The sequence below is a fragment of the Ursus americanus genome, chromosome 5 (assembly GCF_024610735.1).
Source record: "Ursus americanus isolate L20-20 chromosome 5, mUrsAme1.1.p, whole genome shotgun sequence".
NCBI classification, from domain to species: domain Eukaryota; kingdom Metazoa; phylum Chordata; class Mammalia; order Carnivora; family Ursidae; genus Ursus; species Ursus americanus.
The window spans coordinates 62677607-62700003 of record NC_142131.1 but is presented as its reverse complement, the minus strand read 5'-3'; the positions used below and the strand labels follow the sequence as shown (position 1 = coordinate 62700003).

The 22397-nt window shown below is 38.8% G+C and overlaps 1 protein-coding gene across 8 annotated transcripts in view; it reads left to right on the top strand.

Annotated features, from left to right (window-relative positions):
- The window catches only part of SLC27A6 (solute carrier family 27 member 6), an 89921-nt gene that overhangs the window by 16738 nt on the left and 50786 nt on the right, over window positions 1-22397 (top strand). For all 8 annotated transcript variants that reach the window (XM_087862330.1, XM_087862331.1, XM_087862328.1 and 5 more), the window contains exons 3-4: window positions 9800-9958; window positions 11264-11388. In XM_087862330.1, the coding sequence (XP_087718456.1) occupies window positions 9800-9958; window positions 11264-11388 (284 nt within the window). The remainder of the gene's footprint in view (window positions 1-9799; window positions 9959-11263; window positions 11389-22397) is intronic.

Genomic DNA, 22397 nt, shown 5'->3' with positions numbered 1-22397 from the left:
TTCTTAAATAGAACTTCTGTAAATCTCCTTGTTCATAGTTCCATATTTATTTTCCATTCTATAGGGCATCTGCTCATCAAATTTCTAAGCCTTTCTGGGGTTCTGTGAGGGGGCAAATCAGCTTTCTTCAAGGCTCGTCTCAGGTGTCAGCTTCTTGAGTCCTGCTGTTTCAGTCACCACAGCCATACCTCTGCTCTTCTAGAATTTTGTTGATTTCATCTGTAAATCCATACTTTGTGCCTTGAGCATGTATGTATGGAGTTCTATCTGCCAACTTCTAATTCTGTTATTACTCAGTGGGCTTGGTTGGGTAGCCTCAGGAATCTCTAGGAAAGTTTAAGCCTGGACAGAGCAGCCATGGGTTCAACTGTTCCTAGAAGGAGAGGGAGGAGGAAAATGAGGTCACTGACTGCTGAGCTATGCCTGGAAGCCAGGTGCTGTCCCCATCTCAGTCTCTCTTTCCTTTGTCTCTCCTTTTCCTTAACCTTACAGATTTTTTCGTTTTTCCAAAACTATCCCAGAATTCCCCCAATTATTTATCCCTGCCTCTGGATTGGATTTCTCTTGACCTCATCTCTCCCGCCTTTGCCCTCCTAATCCCCAAATCACCGGACACAGCCTTCCTCCCGCCTTTATGTCTGGACCTCCTCCTGGACCTATGAGGAGTTCCAATGCCAGGGATTCATAGGTTAGAAGAGCAAAGGACTTTGGAGCATTTCTCAAAGTGTGTTCTATGACATGTTCCTTCACATCTTTAAAGAAATGAAATAACAGTTTTAAAGGGGCAGGTGTCTGGGTGGTTTAGTCGGTGGAGCATCCGACTCTTGATATCACGTCTGGTCTCAGGGCTGTGAGTTAGAGCCCTGCATTGGGTGTGGAGTCTACCTAAAAAAAAAAAAAAAAAAAAAAAAGAAAGAAAGAAAGAAAGAAAAGAAAAAATTGGAAAGAGGCTTTATGACCATGTAAGTTTGAGAAACACCATTAACAAAAATACTGAAGTTTCTGTACTTCCGGGCTCTGTAAGGGCTTTAAAATGTCAGTGTGCTTTCTAATTCTTTTAAAGGGGATGCTAAAATGCACTTTTAACAAATTTTATTCTCCTTTTTCTTCTTTCCTTCTTTCAAACATTAACCTCCATCAACGTTTGATCACTTTCATTTCTTGGACAATCTCATATTTGTTGTCTCTTTTATCAAAAAATCTAGGGGATGGGATGCCTGCGTGGCTCAGTCAGTTAAGCAAGCGACTCTTGATTTCGGCTCAGGCAGGTCATGATCTCAGGGTCATGAGTTCGAGCCGTGTGTCCAGCTCCATGCTGGACGTAAAGCCTGCTTAAGATTCTCTCTCTTCTGCTTCCTCTTCTCCTCCCCCCCCCCGAAGAAATCTGAGTACTTTGAATGATTTATAATAAATAATGAGTTCATTATGACTTAAAGCTAAGCAAATTAGGAGGGGAACCATGGCTAATTAGTTTACTAAAGTCCTTTGAAGAAGTGACATAAGCATGTAGATGGAAACCAACTAGATGAATCATCCTTTTTTTTTTTTTGGTCACACCCCAGTTGAAAAATTATTTTAAAGCTGGGTTTCCATGAGATCAGGAACAGTGTGGGAAGTAGGGAATATAGTGACTGAAGAACCATGGGTGGGAACTTCTTGGAAGCAGAAAACGCATAAATGCTTGATCCTCTGGATGACTAAGAGAAAGGCATTGAATTATCAAGAACAAGGATGGAGCTAGTCTCCCCCAAAATCTTTATACGTGGCTTTGATGAGAAAATTTGGATAGATTCCCTGTGCATGCGGATGACTAGAAACTTCCCATGTTGTGAGATGCCAAGCTGTCAGGAAGAGCCAGAGAGACTTCTTTTGAAAAAAAAAAATTAAACTTTAATCAGGATAAAGGCAAGATAATGCCAGCTTTGCATATGAGATCAGTTGTCTTCCAGTTTCATAGAAATGGAGCACAAACTTGTCAGAAAATGTCAGCGCAGACAGAGCAGCAAGGTGGACTGAGGTGCACCTGGGTTAAGGTGTCTAAGAGTCACGAAAGCCTGTGGTTCATAGCTCTAGGTGCCACTGTGACCAAAAACCCCATGAAAATTTTGGCTTTTATCAGTGAATATGTTCAATCAGAGAAAGAATGATGTCCTACTATTAGTAAGATGGTGCCCCAGTTGACTGAGCGATGTGTAAGTACTTTTGGTTGCTACAAACTGCTGAATATAGGATGAAACCAGAGAAGGCCTACCAGAGCAAAATTGGAGTTTAGTTTGTATGGAACAGGTAGGGCTCGTTGTCTGAGTGAGATTTGTGTTGGGAGATAGAAAGACCAGTGTGAGCCAAATCTCGGTGGGAAAATGAAGCATCATTTCAAGCATCAGTCAGTCTATCCATGTTGTCACAAATGGGAGGATATCAAAAAAACAAAAACAAAAACAAATGGAAGGATAGCTTCCTTTTGAATGGCTGAATAGTATTCCACATCTTTTTATCCATTGATGGGCGTTTGGGTTGTTTCTGTATCTTGGCTATTGTGAATAATGCTGCAATAAACATGGGAGTGCAGATGTCTTGTTGAAATCTCATTTTCATTTGGGTATATATCCAGAAGTGGAATTGGATCATATGGTAAATCTACTTTTAATTTTTTGAAGAACCTCCATATTGTTTTCTGCAGTGGTTAGACCATTTTACATTCCCACTGGCAATGTATAAATATTCTCTTTTTACTGCATCCTTGCCAGCACCTGTTGTCTCTGGTCTTCTTGATGGTAGCCATTCTAATAGGTATGATGTGTTATCTCACTGTGATTTCAATTTGCATTTCACTGGTGATTAGTGATGTTGAACATCTTTTCATGTGTCTGTTGGCCATTTTGATGTACAGTTTGGAGAAATAACTATTTAATTCTTCTGCCCCGTTTTTAATTGGATTTTTTTTTTCTGTTATGGAGTTGACTTACTTCTTTATAGGTTTTGAATATTAACCCTTTATCTGATACATGGTTTGCAGAAATTTTCTGCCGTTCTATAGGTTGTCTTTTTATTTGGCTGTTTCATTTGCTGTGCAGAAGCTTTTGAGTTTGATGCAGCCCCATTTGTTAAATTTTCTTTTATCATTTATGCTTTTCATATCGTGTTCAAAATGATTGCCAAGACCAATATCAATGACCTTCTTCCATACATTTTCTTTTAGGAGTTTATTGTATTAGGTCTTATATTTAAGTCTTTGATCCGTGTCAGGTTAACTTTTTGTGGTGTGAGATAGAGGTCCAATTTCATTGTTCTGTATATGTTTCTCCAGCATTCCCAGCACCATTTGTTGAAGAGATTATCTTTTCTGCACTGGGTTTTCTTGGCCCCCTTGTCAAATATTAGTTGACCATATATGCCTGGGTTTAGTTCTGGGCTCTCCATTCTGTTCCATTAGTAGATGTGTCTATTTTTGTGCGAATACCATACTGTTTTTATTACTATGGTTTGTAGTATAGTTTGAAAATCAGAAGCCTGATACCTCTGGCTTTGTTCTTTTTTTCTCAGGATTACTTTGGCTCTTTGGGGTCTTTTGTGATTCCACACAAATTTTTTGGATTGTTTCTTATATTTCTGTGAAGAATGCCTTTGGTATTTTGATGGTGATTGCATTGACTCTGTAGATAGCTTTGGGTGGTATGGTCATTCTAATAATACTAATTCTTCCAACACAGGAACATGGGACGTCTTTCCATTTGTGTCTTCTTCAATTTCTTTTAGCAAAGTTTTGTAGTTTTCATTGTACAGATCTTTCATTTCCTTGAGTAAATTTATTCCTAAATATTTTATTGTTTTTGATGCTATTGTGAATGGGATGATTTTCTTTCGTTTTCAGTTGATCCATCATTAATGTAAAGGAATACAATTGATTACTCTATATTGATTTTGTGTCCTAACACTTCACTGAAATTGTTAATTCCCATAGTCTTTTGATTAATTATTTGGGATTTTCTATGTATATCGAATCATATCATCAGCAAATAATGACAATTTTACTTCTTTCTTTCCTATTTGGATAACTTTTATTTCTTTATCTTGCCTAATTGTTCTAGCTAAGACTTCCAGTAATGTATTGAATAGGAGTGGTGAGAGTGGACATCTTGCCCTTGTTCCTCATCTTAGAGAAGAAAGGTTTTCAGTTTCTCTCCATTGACTCTAATGTTAACTGTGCGTCTGTCATATATGATCTTTATTATGTTGAGGTATATTCCTTCAATACATAGTCTGTTAAAGGTTTTTATCATAATATGATATTGTATATTCGGATACTTTTTTTCTATATCTATTGAAATGATCATGTGTGTTATATATTTCCTTTTATTGATGTGATGTATTACATTTATTGATTTGCATATGTTGAACCATCCTTGCATCCCAGGAATATATCCCACTTGGTCATGGTGTATCATGCTTTTACTATGTTCTAGAATTTGGTTTACTAATATGTCATTGAGAATTTTTGCATCTATTTTCATTAGGGATATTGGCTTATATATTTTTTTCTTGTATTTTTATCTTGTATTTTATTATGAGTTTGAAAGTGTTTGTTCCTTGTCAATATTTTGGAAGAGCTTGAGGAAGATTGGTGTCAGTTCTTCAATTGTTGGGTAGAATTCTCCAGTGAAGAATCTGGCCCTGGAGGTTTCAGTTTGGGGAGTTGGTGTGTGTTTTTTTTTTTTAATTCAATCTTTTTACTCATTATTTGTCTGTTCAGATTTTCTATATCCTCCTGATTGAGTCTTGGTACATTGCGTGCTTCTAGCAATGTATCCATTTCTTCTAGGTTATGTAATTTGTTGCCATATAATTCTTCACCTTAGTCGCTCATGATCCTTTTTATTTTTATACTGTCAGTTATAATGTCTTCTTCTTCATTTCTAATTTTATTTATTTGAGTCTTCTCTCTTCAGTTAGTTTAGCTGAAGATTTGCCAATTTTGTTTTATCTTTTTAGAGAACCAGCTTTTAGTTTTGTTGATCCTTTCTATTGTTCTTCTGGTCCGTATTTCATTTATTTCTGCCCTGATCCTTATAATTTCCTTCCTTCTGCTAACTTGGAGCTTATTTTTTTCTTCTTTTTCTATTTCCTTGAGGCATAAAGTTAGGTCGTTTGTTTGAGACCTTTCTAATTTCTTATTGTAGGCAATTGTAGCTATAAACTTTCCTCTCAGAGCTGCTATTGCTGTATTCCACAGTATTTGATATGCCGTGTTTTCATTTTCTTTTATTTTGAGACAATTTTTTATTTCCCTTTTGATTTCTTCTTTGACCAAATGGCTGTTTAGAAGTGTGTTATTTAGCTTCCACAACTGGTAGATCTCACTTTCCTCTTGTTGCCAATTTCCAGTTTCATACCATTGTGTTCAGAGAACATAGTTGGTATGATTTCAGTCTTCCTAAATTTGCTAAGATCTGTTTTGTGACTTATGGCATGACCTGCCCTGGAGATTTTTCCATGTGCCCTTGAGAAGAATGTGTATTCTGCTGCTGTTAGATGGAATGTCCTGTACATGTCTATTAGGTCCATTTTTTCTAAAATGTTGCTCAATTCCAGTGTTTCCTTGTTGATTTTTCTGACTGAATGATCTATCCATTGTTGATGGTGGGGTACTGAGGTTCTCTACAATTGCTTGCCAGCTTTGTGGCTAAGATCTAGTGTGAAGTACCCTACAATTATTGTACTGCCGTGTATTTCTTCCTTAAGATCTGTTATTGATTGCTTAATACAGATTGGTGCTCAGGTGTTAAGAGCATTACATATTTATGATCATTGTATTTTCTTGATGTATTGACCCCTTATCATTATATAATGACCTTCTTTCTCTTATTACCCATTTGGTTTGAAGTCTGTTTTGTGACTGTTTTGTGACTATGAAAATATGCCTGCCTTCTTTTCATTTACATTTGCTTGAAATATCAACTTCTATCCTTTCATTATGAACTTATGTGTGTCTTCAGAATTGAAATGATTCTCCTGCAGGTGGCATATATTTGGGTCTTGTTTCATTTTGTTTTGTTTTGTTTTGTTTTGTTTGTTTGTTTGTTTGTTTGTTTTTAAATCCATGCGGCCACCCTGCTTTTTGACTGGTGAATACAAACCGTTTACATTTAGGGTGATTGTTGATATGCAAGGATTTACTAGTGTCATTTTATCTGTTGCCTTCTGGTTATTTTGTATCTCTATTGTGTTTTTTTCCTTCCATTTATGTTTATGTCTACGTTTGTAAGTTGGTGGTTTTCCATGTTAATTTATTCAGTCTTGCCCCTTTTTATGTATAACATCTCTGCTCTAGATTTTTGCTTTGTGGTTACCAAGCATTTACATAAAACATCTCATAAATAAAATAATTCCTTTTCTACTGAAAGCAATTTATCTTCATTTACCTATAAAGATTCCATTTTTTTACTGTTACTCTCTTATTTTTGATGTCACAAATTATCTCTTTATATGCTATGTTTTCATTACCAAGTTGTAGTAGTTATAGTTATTTTTAATGCGATTTCCCTTTATGTTATAGTTAAGAATTTATTATACTATTCTAAAAAAGAGTTACAGTATTCTAATTCTGACTGACTGCTTATTACCTTAATCAGAGTTCTGGTCCTTTGCCTTTTTGTTTCAGCTCAAAGAGCTCTTTTCAACAACTCCCTCAACTTTTGTTTGTTTGGAAAAGCCTTTATTTCTGCTTCACATCTAAAGGATAACTTTGCCAGATGGATTATTCATGGCTGGCAGTTTTTATCTTCCAATATTTTGAATGTGTCATTCCATTCTCTGCTGGCCTGTAGAGTTTCTGCTGTGAAATTTGCTGATAGTGTAATGGGGGTGCTGTTGCAGGCTACTGTCTTTTTTTCCTGTGCTGCCTCTAAAATTCTTTCATTATCATTGACTTTTAACAGTTTTAATGTAATGTGTCTTGGAAAAGATCTTTGTGCATTGAAATAGTAAGGTATTCTATTAGCTTCATGGACTTGTATCCCCAGTTCCTTCCCCAGGTATGGGAAGTTCTCAGCTATTACTTCTCTAAATATTCCCTCTGCCCCCTTCTCCCTCTCTTCTCCTTCTGGGCTACCCATTATTCTTGTGTTGGCTTTTCTAATGGAATCAGATAGCTCTCATAGGTTTTCTTCACTTTTTAAAAATCTTAGTTTTCTCTCCTCTTACACTTGAATAATTTCTGTATTTCTATCTTCCATCTTACTCATTCTCTCTTCCATATGATCTGGTCTATTTCCATTGCATTCGTAATGCATTTTTCTCATTTATTGAGTTCTTCAGTTCCAGAATTTTTTTGGTTCTTTTTTTACAATTTCAGTCTCTCTGGTAAAGTACTCCTGTTCATTAATTGTATCCCTGAGATCAGCATATTGTCTGAGTTTTTTTGTAGCTCATTGAATATCTTCATAATAGCTATTTTAAATTCTGTATCAGTTAGATTGCAGTATTCCATATCTTTGGGTTTGGTTCATGGAAAATTGTCATTTTCTGTTATTTTCTATTACCATGATTTTTCATGATGTTTGATGAAAAGTGCCTCTGCCACCATATTTGAAGCAGCAAATACCTTTCTTATTTAGGCAAGGTTTTTTGTTTTTGTTTTTTTTAAGATTTTATTTATTTATTTGTCAGAGAGAGAGAAGAAAGAGTACAAGCAGGGAGAGCAGCAGGTAGAGGGAGAAGCAGTCTCCCTGCCAAGGAAGAAGCCTGATGTGGGATCACGACCTGAGCTCAGGGTAGACGCTTAACTGACTCAGCCAACCAGGCCTCCCAGTTTTGTTTTTTGTTTGTTTGTTTGTTCAAGATTTTATTTTTAAGTAATTTCTACACTCAACCTGGGGCTCTCAGTCATAACCTGGAGACTAAGAGTCACATGCTCCACTGACTAAGCCAGCCAGGTGCCCCTAGGCAAGATTTTGTTTACTTTGATACTAACAGTTGAACACATTGGTGGTTAGGAGCCTTCCTTTTGTTTTCCAGGAGGTGGCGCTATAGCACCAATTCTTAGGTTTTGCTACTGGAGCTGGGAACGCAAAAAAAGGCAGGCACAGTGGCATTTGAGGTGGGAGCTGGGAGGTGTGTTTGGGCATGCCTCTGCCCTGGTAGGGGGAATCATCAAGTACAAGGGGCGAGAGGGGTCCTAGAGGTCTATGGGTGATCCTCTTGAATCCTGGGGTAGATAGTAGGAGTCACTTTCCTTCACCTCTCTTTGTCTGCCTATTTCACTTCCCTTTCCCTCCCCTCAGTCGCTCTGGTCTCTCCTCAAAGAGAGCAACTGATCCTTCCAGCTGCAGCCCACAGGGGCCAGGCCGATTGACTACTCGCCCACTCACGGCCTTCACCCTTGACCTCTTGTGCCAGAAAGGTCACGGCTCCAGCACCACTTCCCTCACTCTGCCACTTACCTCCTCTGGGGTCTAGTTCACCCACATTCACGTCCACAGCTGGATGGCTCTCTGGGGTGTCCTTGTATGTTGTACAGAGGCACTTTTGGAGGGGAGGTAGTTCTACACGTCCCATTAGTTGTATATCAGAGGAGAAAGAAAAAAGGAATGACTCACACAGCCTTGCAGCTGACATCACTGTGGGAGTATATTTTGCTATAGGCAAGCTGAAAATAACGAGGAAGTACTTCAATTTGGGAAACACGTTGTGAAATTTAGGTCTCAGTTTCTAGAATTGGGAAATGAAGTCCAATCAGGTACAGCAGTAAGTTTGCAGAGCCACTGACGTTAGCAACCCACCCTTGACAAATGGTAAGTGGGACTGTATCAGTATGTGGGGTAGAGAGAAGGGCCACACTTATGGTCACTGCTCTTCACTGTTGGTCCTGCCATTTGCTTGTTCCTGCGGCTTCTTTGACATTGGTCTCTGCTTGCCTCTCTGAACAACGAATGATACTCCTTGTTACCATTACATGTTATGAATCAAAGTAACTTTATTGGTGGGGTAGATTTGGGATGGGGCCCTCTGCATGAGGACATTCCAAAAATACTAGAACTCTTTGAACTGACAAACACAATAGGACTAAAATACCATTTAATCTAACAAATGAATTCCAGAGAGGATACTTGTCGTTATGAAAACAAGTTGTGTGTTGTGTGTATGAGGAGATGTAGGTTGAAACATGAAGTTGCTGATATTTAATCACAGAGAAGGCAATTTTATACTATATCATGTATTAACATGATGAATTTATTATGCTGACATTATATACAAAAGACTATAACACTATGGAAAATTAAACACAGTATGTAAAATGTTTTATACACTAACTACAGCTACAAATTTTTATAAGAAACTCACTGTACATAGAAGAGGACTGGAAGAAAAAAAGAAAATGATTTACGTTTGGAACATGAATGTGATTCAACATCATGTTTTATGGAACCTGATATTCTGTAATGATCTTATTCTAGGACATATAAAACATGACAAAGTTACTGGTTCTTGAGGTAGAGTCTTACTTGGAAAGTAGAAAATTTCTACTTTAAGTATAATTTAGATTTATGTTGGGATTTGCCTCATTTGGGGTCTCCCTTTTCGGATTTGGGGCATTTTTGTCATTCTTCTAGCAGATGTGGCTCTTTGAAGCTTATGGTATCTCAAACTCTATATCATTTCAGTTTCGATCCTTTTGGGGAGATCCAAGATTCTAGAAATTAATTGCAGCAACAGCTCACATTTGCGTGGTCCCTACAACGCACATACGTAATATGTGAACTTGCTTTCTATTACATATATTTCTTTGTTTTTTTTCTCCCAGGTCTACCAAAAGCAGCTGTAATTACTCAGCTGCAGGCTTTAAAAGGCTCTGCCGGCTTGTGGGCTTTCGGTTGTACTGCTAATGATGTCATTTATATCACTCTCCCTCTGTATCATAGTTCAGGAGCTCTTCTGGGAATCGGTGGATGTGTTGAGTTGGGTAAGTTTTCATTTTCTGTCTGATGAGTTTTCAAAATGCTTATTAACTATAACTTGTGTTCGTGAAAGTTTAAAACTGCATTAGAATTCAGAGTGATTGTGGGCTTGTTATATAATTGCAACATCATTTTTATCAAAAGGACACAATTTCGTGACACACTCAGTCTGTTCCTAAAGTGAGAAGAGCAGTGCCTTGGAAGTTTGGCCATGTGGTTGGAGCTGGCTGTTGACTGGGCTTCCTTCCATGTGATCACCCATCCTCTGATGGTCACCGCCCCCCTCCTTAAATGGTGGAAGGAAGCTTCCAAGAGGGTAGTGAATGTAGAAACTGGATAGTTCTTAAGGCTTCATGTCAGAAATCACATTGATCATTTCACCTGCATTTTGTGGATCAAACCAAGTCACAAACCAGTCTAGATTGAGGATTTGCGGAGTGAGGAAACACACCCTACCCCTCGAAGGGGAGAGGTGGCAACTTCACATGGTAAAGTTAAGTGCATAGCAGGAATTGTTGAGGCTGTCTTTGCAAACAAGATACCCCAGGCACCTAGTAAGTCTGTTGGTAGTTTGTGACGCAGCAGATTCCATTCATAAACATGCTGAGATTATTTTAGTGTCTGGCCCTTAAATAATATATAACAGAGACCGTTCACTACTATCTGTGTATGTCTGAAATAGAAAAAAAAGTAATTTTATGGAGTAGCATATTTAGAATATGATTGGTGTCCAAGATAAACAAAGGCAAGAGTCAAGGCATGAGCCTTTTCCTTGGAACATATTCATATGACTGACTTTGCTGTGAAAATTAGGTTGTTACCTTTAGGTTCTGTAGTCATCGACGAACTTGGCTGGTGCTATTGTACCAATTCTGCTTTACCAACTCTCAACATCAAGAAATATTGAGGCAGCTTTAATGTTTTAAAAATAAACAAAATGTACACATCCAAGAACAAAAGTAAGTGAATATTCTTGATCTCTGTGAAGAAGGCTGACCCTTATCTACAGTCATGCTCTAATACTTGCAACTCCCCTACTTATTTTGACCTCTTCTTTCATCCCCTGTATTGCAAAAAGAAAAAATATATTTGCAGTCAAAATATAGAATTACAACATGAGTTTTTTTAAAGTTTATTGAGTTGTAGGATTAATGGTTTCAAATGAGCTTGATATAAATGTCCACTGATGGATTAGAACAGCCTTGAAATTGAGTGAAAGTGTTCTAGAAAGGGCAACATCATTTATGTTTTATGTCACTTCTGCCCTTGAATATTTTTCCCCAGTGCCTGTTCTTTGCCTTTTCTGATAGGTGCTACTTGTGTGTTAAAGAAGAAATTCTCAGCAAGTCAATTTTGGAATGACTGCAGAAAGTATAATGTGACTGTGTTTCAGTATATTGGAGAACTTTGTCGCTATCTTTGCAAACAACCTAAGGTAAGAGGAATCATTTTCAGAAAGAAAAAGTAATTTCAGAAAAAAGAAAGTATGGAGAGAAAAATAATTTTTGTGTGTCCTCCACCTTCTTCCAGAACATAGTTTGACTGACTTACCAGAGATATATGTAGTACGCCTAGGAGAAATGAGTATAGAACAAGTCAGAAGAAATAAAGAGAGCTATGCAGGATTGTACTAAAGTGCTTTACATTGTGGCAGGATAGGAGAGACCTGCATTCCAGTCTACTTTGTCCTTAGACGGATTAAAATTTCTGCAAATATAGCACACATCCGATTGTGAAATTAGATGCGTGCTCTGTACACAGAAAGTGGTTACTGCAAGGCTGAATTAGATAGTCTTTCAAAATGCTGTTCTTTAAAAAACAAAACTAATGATATTGATTATACTTGTTTGTTATTTCTTTTCTTTTGAATAAGTGATTACATTAGTCTTGTCCCTTTGTTTGGTTTTGATTTAAAGTTAAAAAAGAAATTTTGCTTTCATGTGTCTCCCGACCTAAAACCATCATTCCCACAAACAACAGATAAATTGCGCCTTTCTGAAAATAGACAGGCGGAGAGAGTTGCAAGAGCCTGACGTTTGTCTTTATTCATTTGTTTGCGTTTTTGCCCTCAGACATTCTTTTCCTGGTCTCATTTGTACTTTGAGATGCTTATTTTTTAACTGATTTTCTAAACATTCTTGAGGCTACAAAGAAGTGACCTTCTGTCATCAAATCCACACCACCCCATGGATAATGGTGATTGGGAATGCCTCCCTGTGCGGGGGCAGGCAGCAGAAGCTGATGGCCGGACCTTGGCCTTTGATAAACCCCTTTCCTCATTCCTCACTCATCCCCTTTGCCATCATCATGCCAGCTTAAGGCATGGATGGCGGGCTGGGATGTCTTCTCTGGCTGGCTAAAATACGGACATGTAATCCTTCCTTTACCCGCAGCACAGCTGAGACTAGGCTGGAAGCATTTAAATTTGACTTTGTTGAAGATATGGGATTACACAGGGAAGAGAAACACAGGAAGAATGCGAAACTGGATGATCTTATTTACAAAATGCTTTTATTCACTTTAAGCTTGACGTTTACCATGTAGAGACCTCCCATCTAGCTCCTGACCCACCACCCCCTTTGTGGCCAGAAGCCATCCTTGTTCTTTTCTTGATCAGGGGTGCTTCAGATAGCTCTGCATTCCCTAGGTCCATCGCTAGGACAGGGAGTCCCAGAGAAATGTTTTAGACTTTTTGACCTTTATTTTCTTCAGGGAGACTTTGCCAATGACAAAGTTGTGGTCTTATCTGAAGAGTCCTAGTAGAACAATTAATTATAATGCCACAACCTGTCCTATTTTCTAGTTTTCATTGTGTTCTTTGGTAATGTGATATCTGGACTAGGATAATTTGGGAAATTAATGTCCTCCAGTAAGATCGACGCCTCCTTCAGTAAAGGACAGATGAGACACTACATAATGAACCTCTTCCTGGACTTTCTAAACTGCGCCCCTAGCCATTCCTTTTTCTCCTCATCCTTCAACAGCAACGTTAGATTTTGCAAGGTCATTTGCTCAGTAAGCATGTACTGAACAGTTGAACACGTGCCTTTTTTCCTAAAGTTTTACTATGTTAAATGATGCTGCAATTAGTATCTGTATGCAATGTAGCCAGTAGAGGGGCTCAGAAGTGAAGTCAGTCGAAGGACATGGGTATTTTAGTGACTTTTAGGGTATATTTCCAAATTGCTGTTCCAAATGGTTGATGTGCTTTGGAATCTCATTGACGTTGCGAGAGAATACCTGTTGTGCATATGGTCTCGTATCAGGACTGCGTGATATTAAAAATAGTGGTTTTTCAGTTATGCTTCATGGAGAGATAGAACTTCCTTCAACGTTCCTCAGAAGTCCCTGAAGGATAGTGAGCAGGGAAAATAGGACAATCTTCATGGTCCACCCTTTCAAAATGTTGGATGAAGGCCAATTTGCTAGGGCTTATTAATAATATTTTGTTTGAACAAAGAATGTCTTGGGTTTTTTTTTTATGTTTTCTTTTAAATGGGGAAACAATCACTTAATTTTATTTATAATTTTATAGACTAGAAACAAATATATCTTTAAATTCTTTGTTCAGATTACTAGCAAGGTTGCATAATTAGAAAATTATCTACATTTCTCTTTAAAATGTCTTTTCTGAGGCTTTTACTCATCTATGTCTTTAGCACTTAATGTTTTATCTGTTGGAGCTACCACTTCCTATAATAAAGTATTTATCAATAGTTTGTCATGTTCACTACAGATCTTTTTTCAAAGTATTTTCCTTCATTTTTTTTTTGGTAAAAAGAAGTATCCTTTTCACCTTTCTGAATTTGGAATGCACTAATTTGGGGAAAATGCTACAGCCACAGAGAATTTGAGAGAACTGAGAATTGAAAGTAGAATACCTGATTTTTTTTTCTAGTTAATTAAATATTTTAATTCTTAACTAAAGTTCTTTGAAGAAAAGATAGTGTTTGTGAAATAATGTCTAAGCATTTACCTGAAGTGGAGGAGGAGAGAAGGGAAATAAAAAAGAACTCTGCTCAAAAGAAACAGTGATCCTTTTTTTTTTGAGCAGGGATGCATTGTATTACTTAATCCCTTTTGTTGATTTCACACAGAAGAACAAGCAGTTCTTGGCATTAAAGATTAGAGAAAGAAGAAAGACATTCTGTTAAGACATCTGACCCCTTCAAGGAGCTCTTGCTTTTTTCTGTCCAATATTTATTGCTTTCAATGACCTGCTCTTGCAGGCAGGGGCCAGGCCACGTCTGCTCTGTGGCACATCAGTGGCTTCAGGTAGGGCCAGAGAGTGAACAGGTGCCTGGGGCCACACCCTCAGAGAATTAAAAGTGGATGTCTTCTAAACCTTGGGAAGCCCCATAGACATTTGTTTAATATAAATCCTTAAGTAAAAAAAGAAAGAAAGAAAGAAAAAGAAAACCCACATTTTCTTTAAATACATCCAGATTTGTTCTCCATCCAAGGGTAAGTAATATATTCCAAAGGAGATTTATCTGCAGGCAGGATTCATGGTCTGAGTTGAGTGTTTAAAAACAGAATTCCTGATTGCTTTTTGTTAATGACTTTGTATTTTAATTCTTAACTGAGGTTCTTGGAAGAAAAGATAATGTTTGTGAAATAATCTTTAAGCAATGACCTGAAGGCAAATTGAGGAGGACAGAGGGAAATAAATAGAGCTTTGCCCAAAGCTGTATGTGGTTGTACGTAGTTGCATAAAAACACCCTCGGGTTGGCCTTCCCTGGCTGAAAGCGTTTATCCACACCTCCCGCCACTCAACCCTGTCTTTTTTCTCTTTTTCAAAAGTCCAGTTACAAAAGTTCCTTTGGCATAAACATTGGATGTGCCTCAAACTTCTGGCAACAGCACTACCCTTTTAAAAAAAGCCAAGGTACTGGCTCTTCTTAGTCACGGAGCGATGGAGTAATTATTCTGTTCCCTGGAGATTAGGAAAGCAGCTCTTCCCCACGTTCCAATCTTCCAAGTTTCCTGCATTACTGAAGCCGCATCATGCACTTTCTGATTGAATTGAGTTCTTTGTTTTCTTAACATTAGTGCTGCATTTCATACCGGTGGGTGAGGAATATGGTGGCATGCTATACATTAGTGATCCTCTGGGGAATTCCTGCACAGTTCATCTTCTTTAAATACACTCTGCCTGAAAGTGCCAACAGCAATATTTAGGGATAGGGTCATATCTGTCACTCATTCATTCATTCAAATAGTATTGCAGGTTTTGGTATACGGGGGCACATAAGACAAACAAGCCCCCTCTTCTCACGGAACTCACGCTCTAGTTTGGGGAGGGAGAACATACCCCAGCCAACGCATGAAGGGAAGTGACAATGACAGGTGTTATGAAGAAACAAAGAGGGTGAGTAGGAGAAGGATGGTAGGTGGTGAGGGTGGGGCATTGCTAATTAGGTTGAGGGGTCAGGGAAGGCTTCTCTGAACTGGTAACCGATGAGCTGAGGAATTGGTATGACAGGTGGTATCCAGCCATGAAAAAGCTGGGGGATTGCAGTCACAACAGAACAAAGTGAAAATGAAAAAGCCCACAGAGGACACAGCCTGAGTATTTAGAGAAGGAAAGGGTGGCGGGGCCACTCACCGACTAGCTCTTGTAGGGCTCAGAATACCATGGAGGGGGAATTTGGATTTCATTCCCGTCAGGGCATTTGGGAAAAGATGAAGGCAAACTGGGGGAAAAAAACTATACTGATTTGGAATCTATTTGAAGGAAAGGTAATAAGACTAATTCAGGGTTAGGCAGTGAAGTAATAGAATCAATGATGAGTCTCAGGTATTTGGTTGAAACAGGTAAACTGTGAGCCTTTGGCAGAGGTGAGGAAAACTGAGATTTAAAGAATTAAAATTAAATTTCTTTTGGACCTGTTAAGTTTGATACATTCATTAGGCATCCAGGTAAAGAAGTGGAATTGGTGGTTGAATGTGGGAATCTGGAGCCCAAAGCCTACAGAGGGCAGGATATAATTAACCAAGCAAAGATCTATGTGTGTAATGCTTGTATTTCAAGTTAATATTATAGTTTATCATTTAGGCAGTATAGTTTGTCTCAATGTAAAACACCTAGGTTTTGACATTCTGAAAGCATAGCCTGTACTTTCTAATGTATGTATTTTGGTATATGTATTTTAGTGAATATATCTTCTATAAGTTACATCCCTTTTCTCTCCTCTGTTTTCTTAGAAGCCAGGAAATTCACTGGGAGCTAGAAAGTATCCTTAGAATTTTGGATACTTTCATTAAAGTGTATTAAAACTTTGACAAAATGGGGGTGCCTGGGTGGCACAGCGGTTAATCATCTGCTTTCGGCTCAGGGCGTGATCCCGGCGTTATGGGATCGAGTCCCACATCAGGCTCTTCTGCTGTGAGCCTGCTTCTTCCTCTCCCACTCCCCCTGCTTGTGTTCCCTCTCTCACTGGCTGTCTCTCTCTGTCGAATAAATAAATAAAATCTTTAAAAAAAAAAAAAAAAACTTTGACAAAATGGGTTACACTCGATTCCCATTACGAAAAGGGAGACATTTTACAGGACCCAGATATCTGATAAATATTTATTAAATTTTGGTCATTAAAAGCCATACTAATTTTTTGACCAGCAATGTTTAGACAGTCATGCAGGGCACCCTTAAGTGTTTGCTGGGCTTTCTTTAGGGTAAGAAGATGAAGTTGTTAAATGACAAGAATAAAATATCAGCACTGTGAGATTTTTTAAGACTTAAATTTGAAAAGACACCTACTCTGTTTTTTTCCAAAATAAGTCTATCATTTCTTCCAAACTTTAAGAGTTTTCCTTGTCGGGGCGCCTGGGTGGCACAGCGGTTAAGCGTCTGCCTTCGGCTCAGGGCGTGATCCTGGCGTTACAGGATCGAGCCCCACATCAGGCTCTTCTGCTATGAGCCTGCTTCTTCCTCTCCCACTCCCCTGCTGTGTTCCCTCTCTCACTGGCTGTCTCTATCTCTGTCGAATAAATAAATAAAATATTTGAAAAAAAAAAAAGAGTTTTCCTTGTCATATTTAGGTAGGTAGGGATGAGGAAGATGGAGATGTGTCAAAGAATAAAATTCCAAGAGAAGGGACTAAATTATGCAGAGTTGACGTAGATGAATACATCCGCCTTAATGGGTATATTAAAAACATTCATTCTTTTATCATGTTTTCATTTTTTTAGTTTCTACCTAACTTCAAATGTTTTATCATCACATTTTCCTCATTCCACATCTTGTAAAAGATGTAGTTTATCAAAGCATTGAGCTCTGGAAACTTTTCTCATCACACTTAATAACCTCTAAAGAATGACATTTTAAATTAATATGAGCTTTTAACTCTTATTAAGATGTTCTGAATTAGTTTCGTTATCATTTTCTACTCTGGAACACTCAAAACAATTGCTTTTATCTCCAAGACCTAGTCATTTTAAGATATTTATACTTTTTTTGTTATTTCTTTCCCCCAAGTATTTGAAGCATTTTATTATATGGTTGAGTAAATCATCTGTCCTTTAAAACTCAGTTTTCCTTAAGTAAATCAAAGATGTGTTTTATATTCTCATACTAGATATAAAAGCATTCAGAAAAGGCAAGTTCCCAGAACCTACTTTTCTGCTTAGAAGCTACAAATATAGAAATATAGTCCTTAGAAGGACTCAGATAAGAAATAACTACAAGCTACCTAAATGCTAGTAGAATTAGCAGGGAATTAATGAATATTTTGAGGTGTTTTAGACTGTGTATATTATTAAAGGGTTTTAATAAGTGCTAATTTTAATATTTAATGATTCATATTTCATGGGTAGTGATGCATATAAAATATACATATCTTTTTCTGTCTATCTGCTTGTACCGTTCATGCTATGATTTCCATTAAGAATACAAATATCTCTTATTTATTAAATTTCCCAACAAATAGGGGCACCTGGGTGACCCAGTCAGTTAAGCATCAGACTCTTGATTTTGGCTCAGGTCATGATCTCAGGGTCCTGGGATCAAGCCCTGCCTTGGGCTCCAGGAGCGTCGGGAAGTCTGCTTGAAATTTTCTCCCTCTCCTTCTGCCCCCTCCTCCCACTCGTGCATGTGTATACTGTTCTCTCTCTCCCTCTCTCTCTCAAATAAATTTTAAAAATTTCCAATTTTATGCAGAAAGTCATCAGGTAGTGCATTGACTATGGAATCAAAAGACACATGTTCAATTTCAGACTCTTATTGTATGACTTTCTGCTGGTCACTTCTCTTTGAACCATAGTTCCCATCATTATATAAAATAGGTGGCAACACCCACTTATCCTCATTTGCCCCTTGCTTCTCATAATCCAATTATGAGACATACATGAAAAAATCTAAACTGGGAAGCCCAATATAAATGGAAGGAATTTATTTTTAAACAGAATGTGGTAATGTTTTCTGCAAATGTCATTGTAAAATTAGAGTAATTTTTGTGAGTGTTGAAAATAATTGGTCTTTGACTAATAAAGATCATACTTTAATTATAAAAGCCAGTTTAGGGGCTCCTGGATGTCTCCGTCGGTAAAGCGTCTGACTCTTGATTTGGGCTCAGGTCATGACCTCAGGGACGTGAGATGGAGCCCTGCCTCCGGCTCTGCACTGAGCTTGGAGCCTGCTTAGGATTCTCTCTCTCCTCTCCCTCTCCCCCACCTCACCACCCCCCTTGTGCGCAGGCACTCTGTCTCTCTCTCTAAAAAATAATTAAATAAATAAAATAATAATCATAAAAGCCAGTTTAAATACAACATGGTAATTTCAAAGTAAAACTTTAAAATGTTAAAATAGTAATAACTTTATAACATAATACTTTTCACAAATAAAAACACTAGAAACAGGAATATAAAATTAAAAATCCTGAAGATATAATGCCTGTTTCCTCTTCGGTTATATACTGTTTTCACTGTCAATGTGGTGTGTGGGTGAGGTATTTTCTACAGTCCAAATTGATTTAACAATTTTAAATTTACCTCCAGGATGGTTTTATTATTTATTTGCAAATTTTCACATTGCCTATTCCTTTAATAGTGTTCCTGACGTCCTTGCTATGGACATATAAAATCAAGGAAGAAATGGCCAGTCTTTGCCCTTCAGGGTGCAAGCACAAGGATCTTCAGCAAATGATAAATGACCAGAATTTTCCAAGTGATCATTTTATTCCCAGTGGAAAAAAATAACAATAACTTTATATTAAACATATCAGGGATCTATTTCCAGCCTTTCCATTAATTCAATGTGTCACATCAGGCAAGTCATTTCATTTCTTTGCCCCTTGGAGTCAGGGAGCTTGAAATTCAAGCCTAACTTCCGTGTCTCGAAAGCTCTGTGATGTTGGGCAATTTATCTTTTCTGAGCAGCCCCCAGCTCAGTTTTTTCATCTATAGAATGAGTGTAGTAACAGTTATGTCCGGGGTTGATGTAAGGGTTAAGTTAAGTACAGAAATTCACATGGAAACAGATTAACCACGATGGTGAGGGGCACTCTGGAAGAGACCTCGTAAGATGGTCCTCGTAAGATGGTTTTTGTTATCACAGCAAATATGCCAACGTTGAAGATCGTTCAAGGTTCAGATCTCCCTTTATCAATATAGGTCTTTAGAGTAGACTCAGATAGTACCAAGCCCAAGAGTGCCAGTTGGTAGCTTTAAAACGTCACCATTGCTGGGTCTTCCTTAATCTTCCTGACCTGTAAATGTTACAGTGCCCACCGCTCACAATCAAACCTTTCTTCTCTCTACTCTCATTCCTGGATATTTTTCTGGCTACAAATACCATCCACAACTTAACTCTCAAGTGTGTTTCTCCAGCTGTGTCTTCTCCCTTGATTTCAGGTTTTGGGTATCTGCCTTCTACTTAACATCTCCAATTAGAAATCTAATTGGCATCTGATCTCAAAAATGGCCAAAGCTCACCTTTTTCACCACCTCTTCCATTAACATTCGCTTCTTGCCCCATTCAGGTGCTCAGCCACACAGATCCTTGGAATCACCTTTGGAGCTTCTCTTTCCCTCGCGCCCTGTCTAATCCATGAGCAACCCCTGCAGATTCGACCTTCAGATGCATCCGGAACCAAACCTCACTTTACCGCCTTCCTGCTGCTCTCATCTGAGCCAGCTCGAGCTCCTCCTGATAGTTTACCTCCAGCTTCCTCTTCACTCCACTTTTGTCCCCTTCTACTCTATTCTTGCATAGCAGTTGGAATGATTCCGTTAAAATGGAAGTCAAGTTGTGTTACTTCACTATTAGAATCCCTCTGATGGTTAACTTGGAAGAAAATCCAAATTCCTTTAGGGTGGACCACACAGCTGTGTGCGGTCTGCTTCCCCTGCTGGCATCTCCGCTCCTCCCCCACCTCCCTGCCACACCTGTGCTCTCTCCTTGGTTATGCCACCACAGTTTTGCTGGCCTCCTTGCCTTTCCTTCAGTATACCCAGACTCTCCGTTCTCTCCCCTTGAATGTTCCCTCAGATATTTGCATGGTTCTGTCCCTAGCCCATCCACATCCCACCTCGCTAGAGAGGGCTTCTCTGACCACAAGTCCTACTGATGTGTGGTGTGGTCACCTTAGCAACTCAGATGGCCCCATACCGAAATTTGGTACAGATGTGAAGACTTAAAATACCATACATTCACCAAGAGAATGTGAACAGGTTTATTACTCATATAATGGGGCTTTCTGGGGAGAGCAGGATAGGCTCCCAGGCATATCCAAAAATGGCTTCAGAAAGCCAGGGAAAGAGACGGGTTCAGCTTTTATTGTGACAAGAAAGAGGCACCGGGGCAAATGGTCTTGAGCACGCGGGGCTGCTTGTGTACTTTGAACTTCCTGTTGCTGCGGATGGAAGGAGCACTGGATGTTCTCATCAGCTTGGCCAGACATGGGGCAGCGGAAGAAAGGGTGTGTTGGAGCTGAAAGCTATCAACAGTCAGACATCAAGAATGAAGTCAGACTCTATTACAATGTTTATCTCATAGTCTTCTTTCACTGCTTTATTTTTCTTCACAGAACCTATTACCCTATTGCAGAATTTATATGTAATTGTTCCTTATTCTCTCTAAATCTCCCCCTTTCACTGTTATTTCCTGCTTCCAGGAAAGCAGGGAGTTTATCTTCTTCAGCTATAGTTATACCCTCAGTACTCACAATGGTACCTGACCCATAACAGGTGCTCGATAAAAATTTGTAATTTTTTTTAAAAAGTAACAAACATAATGAGCCTCATTGCTAGGATACCTGTGTGCCCCGGATCAGCAGTCTTTCACTGGTCCCAGACCTGCATGGTAAGCTCCGTTATAAGCAGCAAGTCACAGTCCTGGGGAGGACAGTGCTCGTGGAGTGATTCTGGATAAATCAAAAGTTTGCATCCTTGCAGGAGGGAGTCAGACCGTTGCTGCGTCCAGCTCACAGCAGAAATTGGTCATGGACCCCTGCACTTTTCAGAACATTTCATTAATAAGTCATGTTAGTTGTGGCTCAGGTGACCCTTTTCCTGTTTCCAGATCAACCTCCCTTTATGTCTACACAGCCCCCTCCCCCCCCTTTTTTTTAGCTGAGTTAGCACTGTCATTCAGGTTTAAGGCAAGTCTTGCATAGACTCTTGGAGCCAACCTTTCTCAAACAAGGCAATTTGGAATTTTCCCTGGTCTGCAACATGGCTTTCCTTCCACCCTGAGTTCCCCAGCGTGCTGCCAGGATAGAAAACACCTGTTCAGAAGAAGTGGTCTGTACATGGCAGTCCTTCTTACTATTATATTTAAAAAGTGAGTTTGAAATAAGCCGACAGTGAGGTTGCTTTCTGCTGTAATACTTGAGATCACAGAGCTCTTTTCAAGCTATTATTTATGCCTTAAAATGGTTTGTTGAACTGAGGGCTGCCATCTCTGAAACCATGGCCTGCCCAAACTCAGGCTGGAGAGGTCGTGTGGCAAAGACTTTTAGGGGCCGCTGGGGCTCGCACCAAGTTAGCAGTGCAGGTCTCTTCCTTTAAATACTCTCCGGTCCATTTTCAGAAGAGGTCTCCACCCTGTCCCCTGACCATTCCTTTCCCGCTTGAGTAGAAGAAAGGTTTTTTTGGTTTGTTTTTTGTTTTTTTGTTTGTTGTTTTGGCCCCAGGACTCCCTGACAGTCTGTTTGCATTTAGTGTTACTTTGAACCCATTCTGTGATACCCAGTTGGCTTGCTGCCTTCATTTTTTTCAATGTATAATATTGGAGTGTCTGTGAAGGGAGCAAACTGCTGGAATATGGCTATTCTTATTCCGTGGAGTGTGTTGGTGTGACGCACGTGCATGTGTAATTATCAGTGGGTTTTAGAAAAAAGAGGTCTTAGGTTAAATAGAATCAAGATGGAAGAATCATAAGCCCCCGCATGTGTTGTTATAAACTTCAGATGATCCTTCAGGAATTAGACCATCCTTTTGTTTTG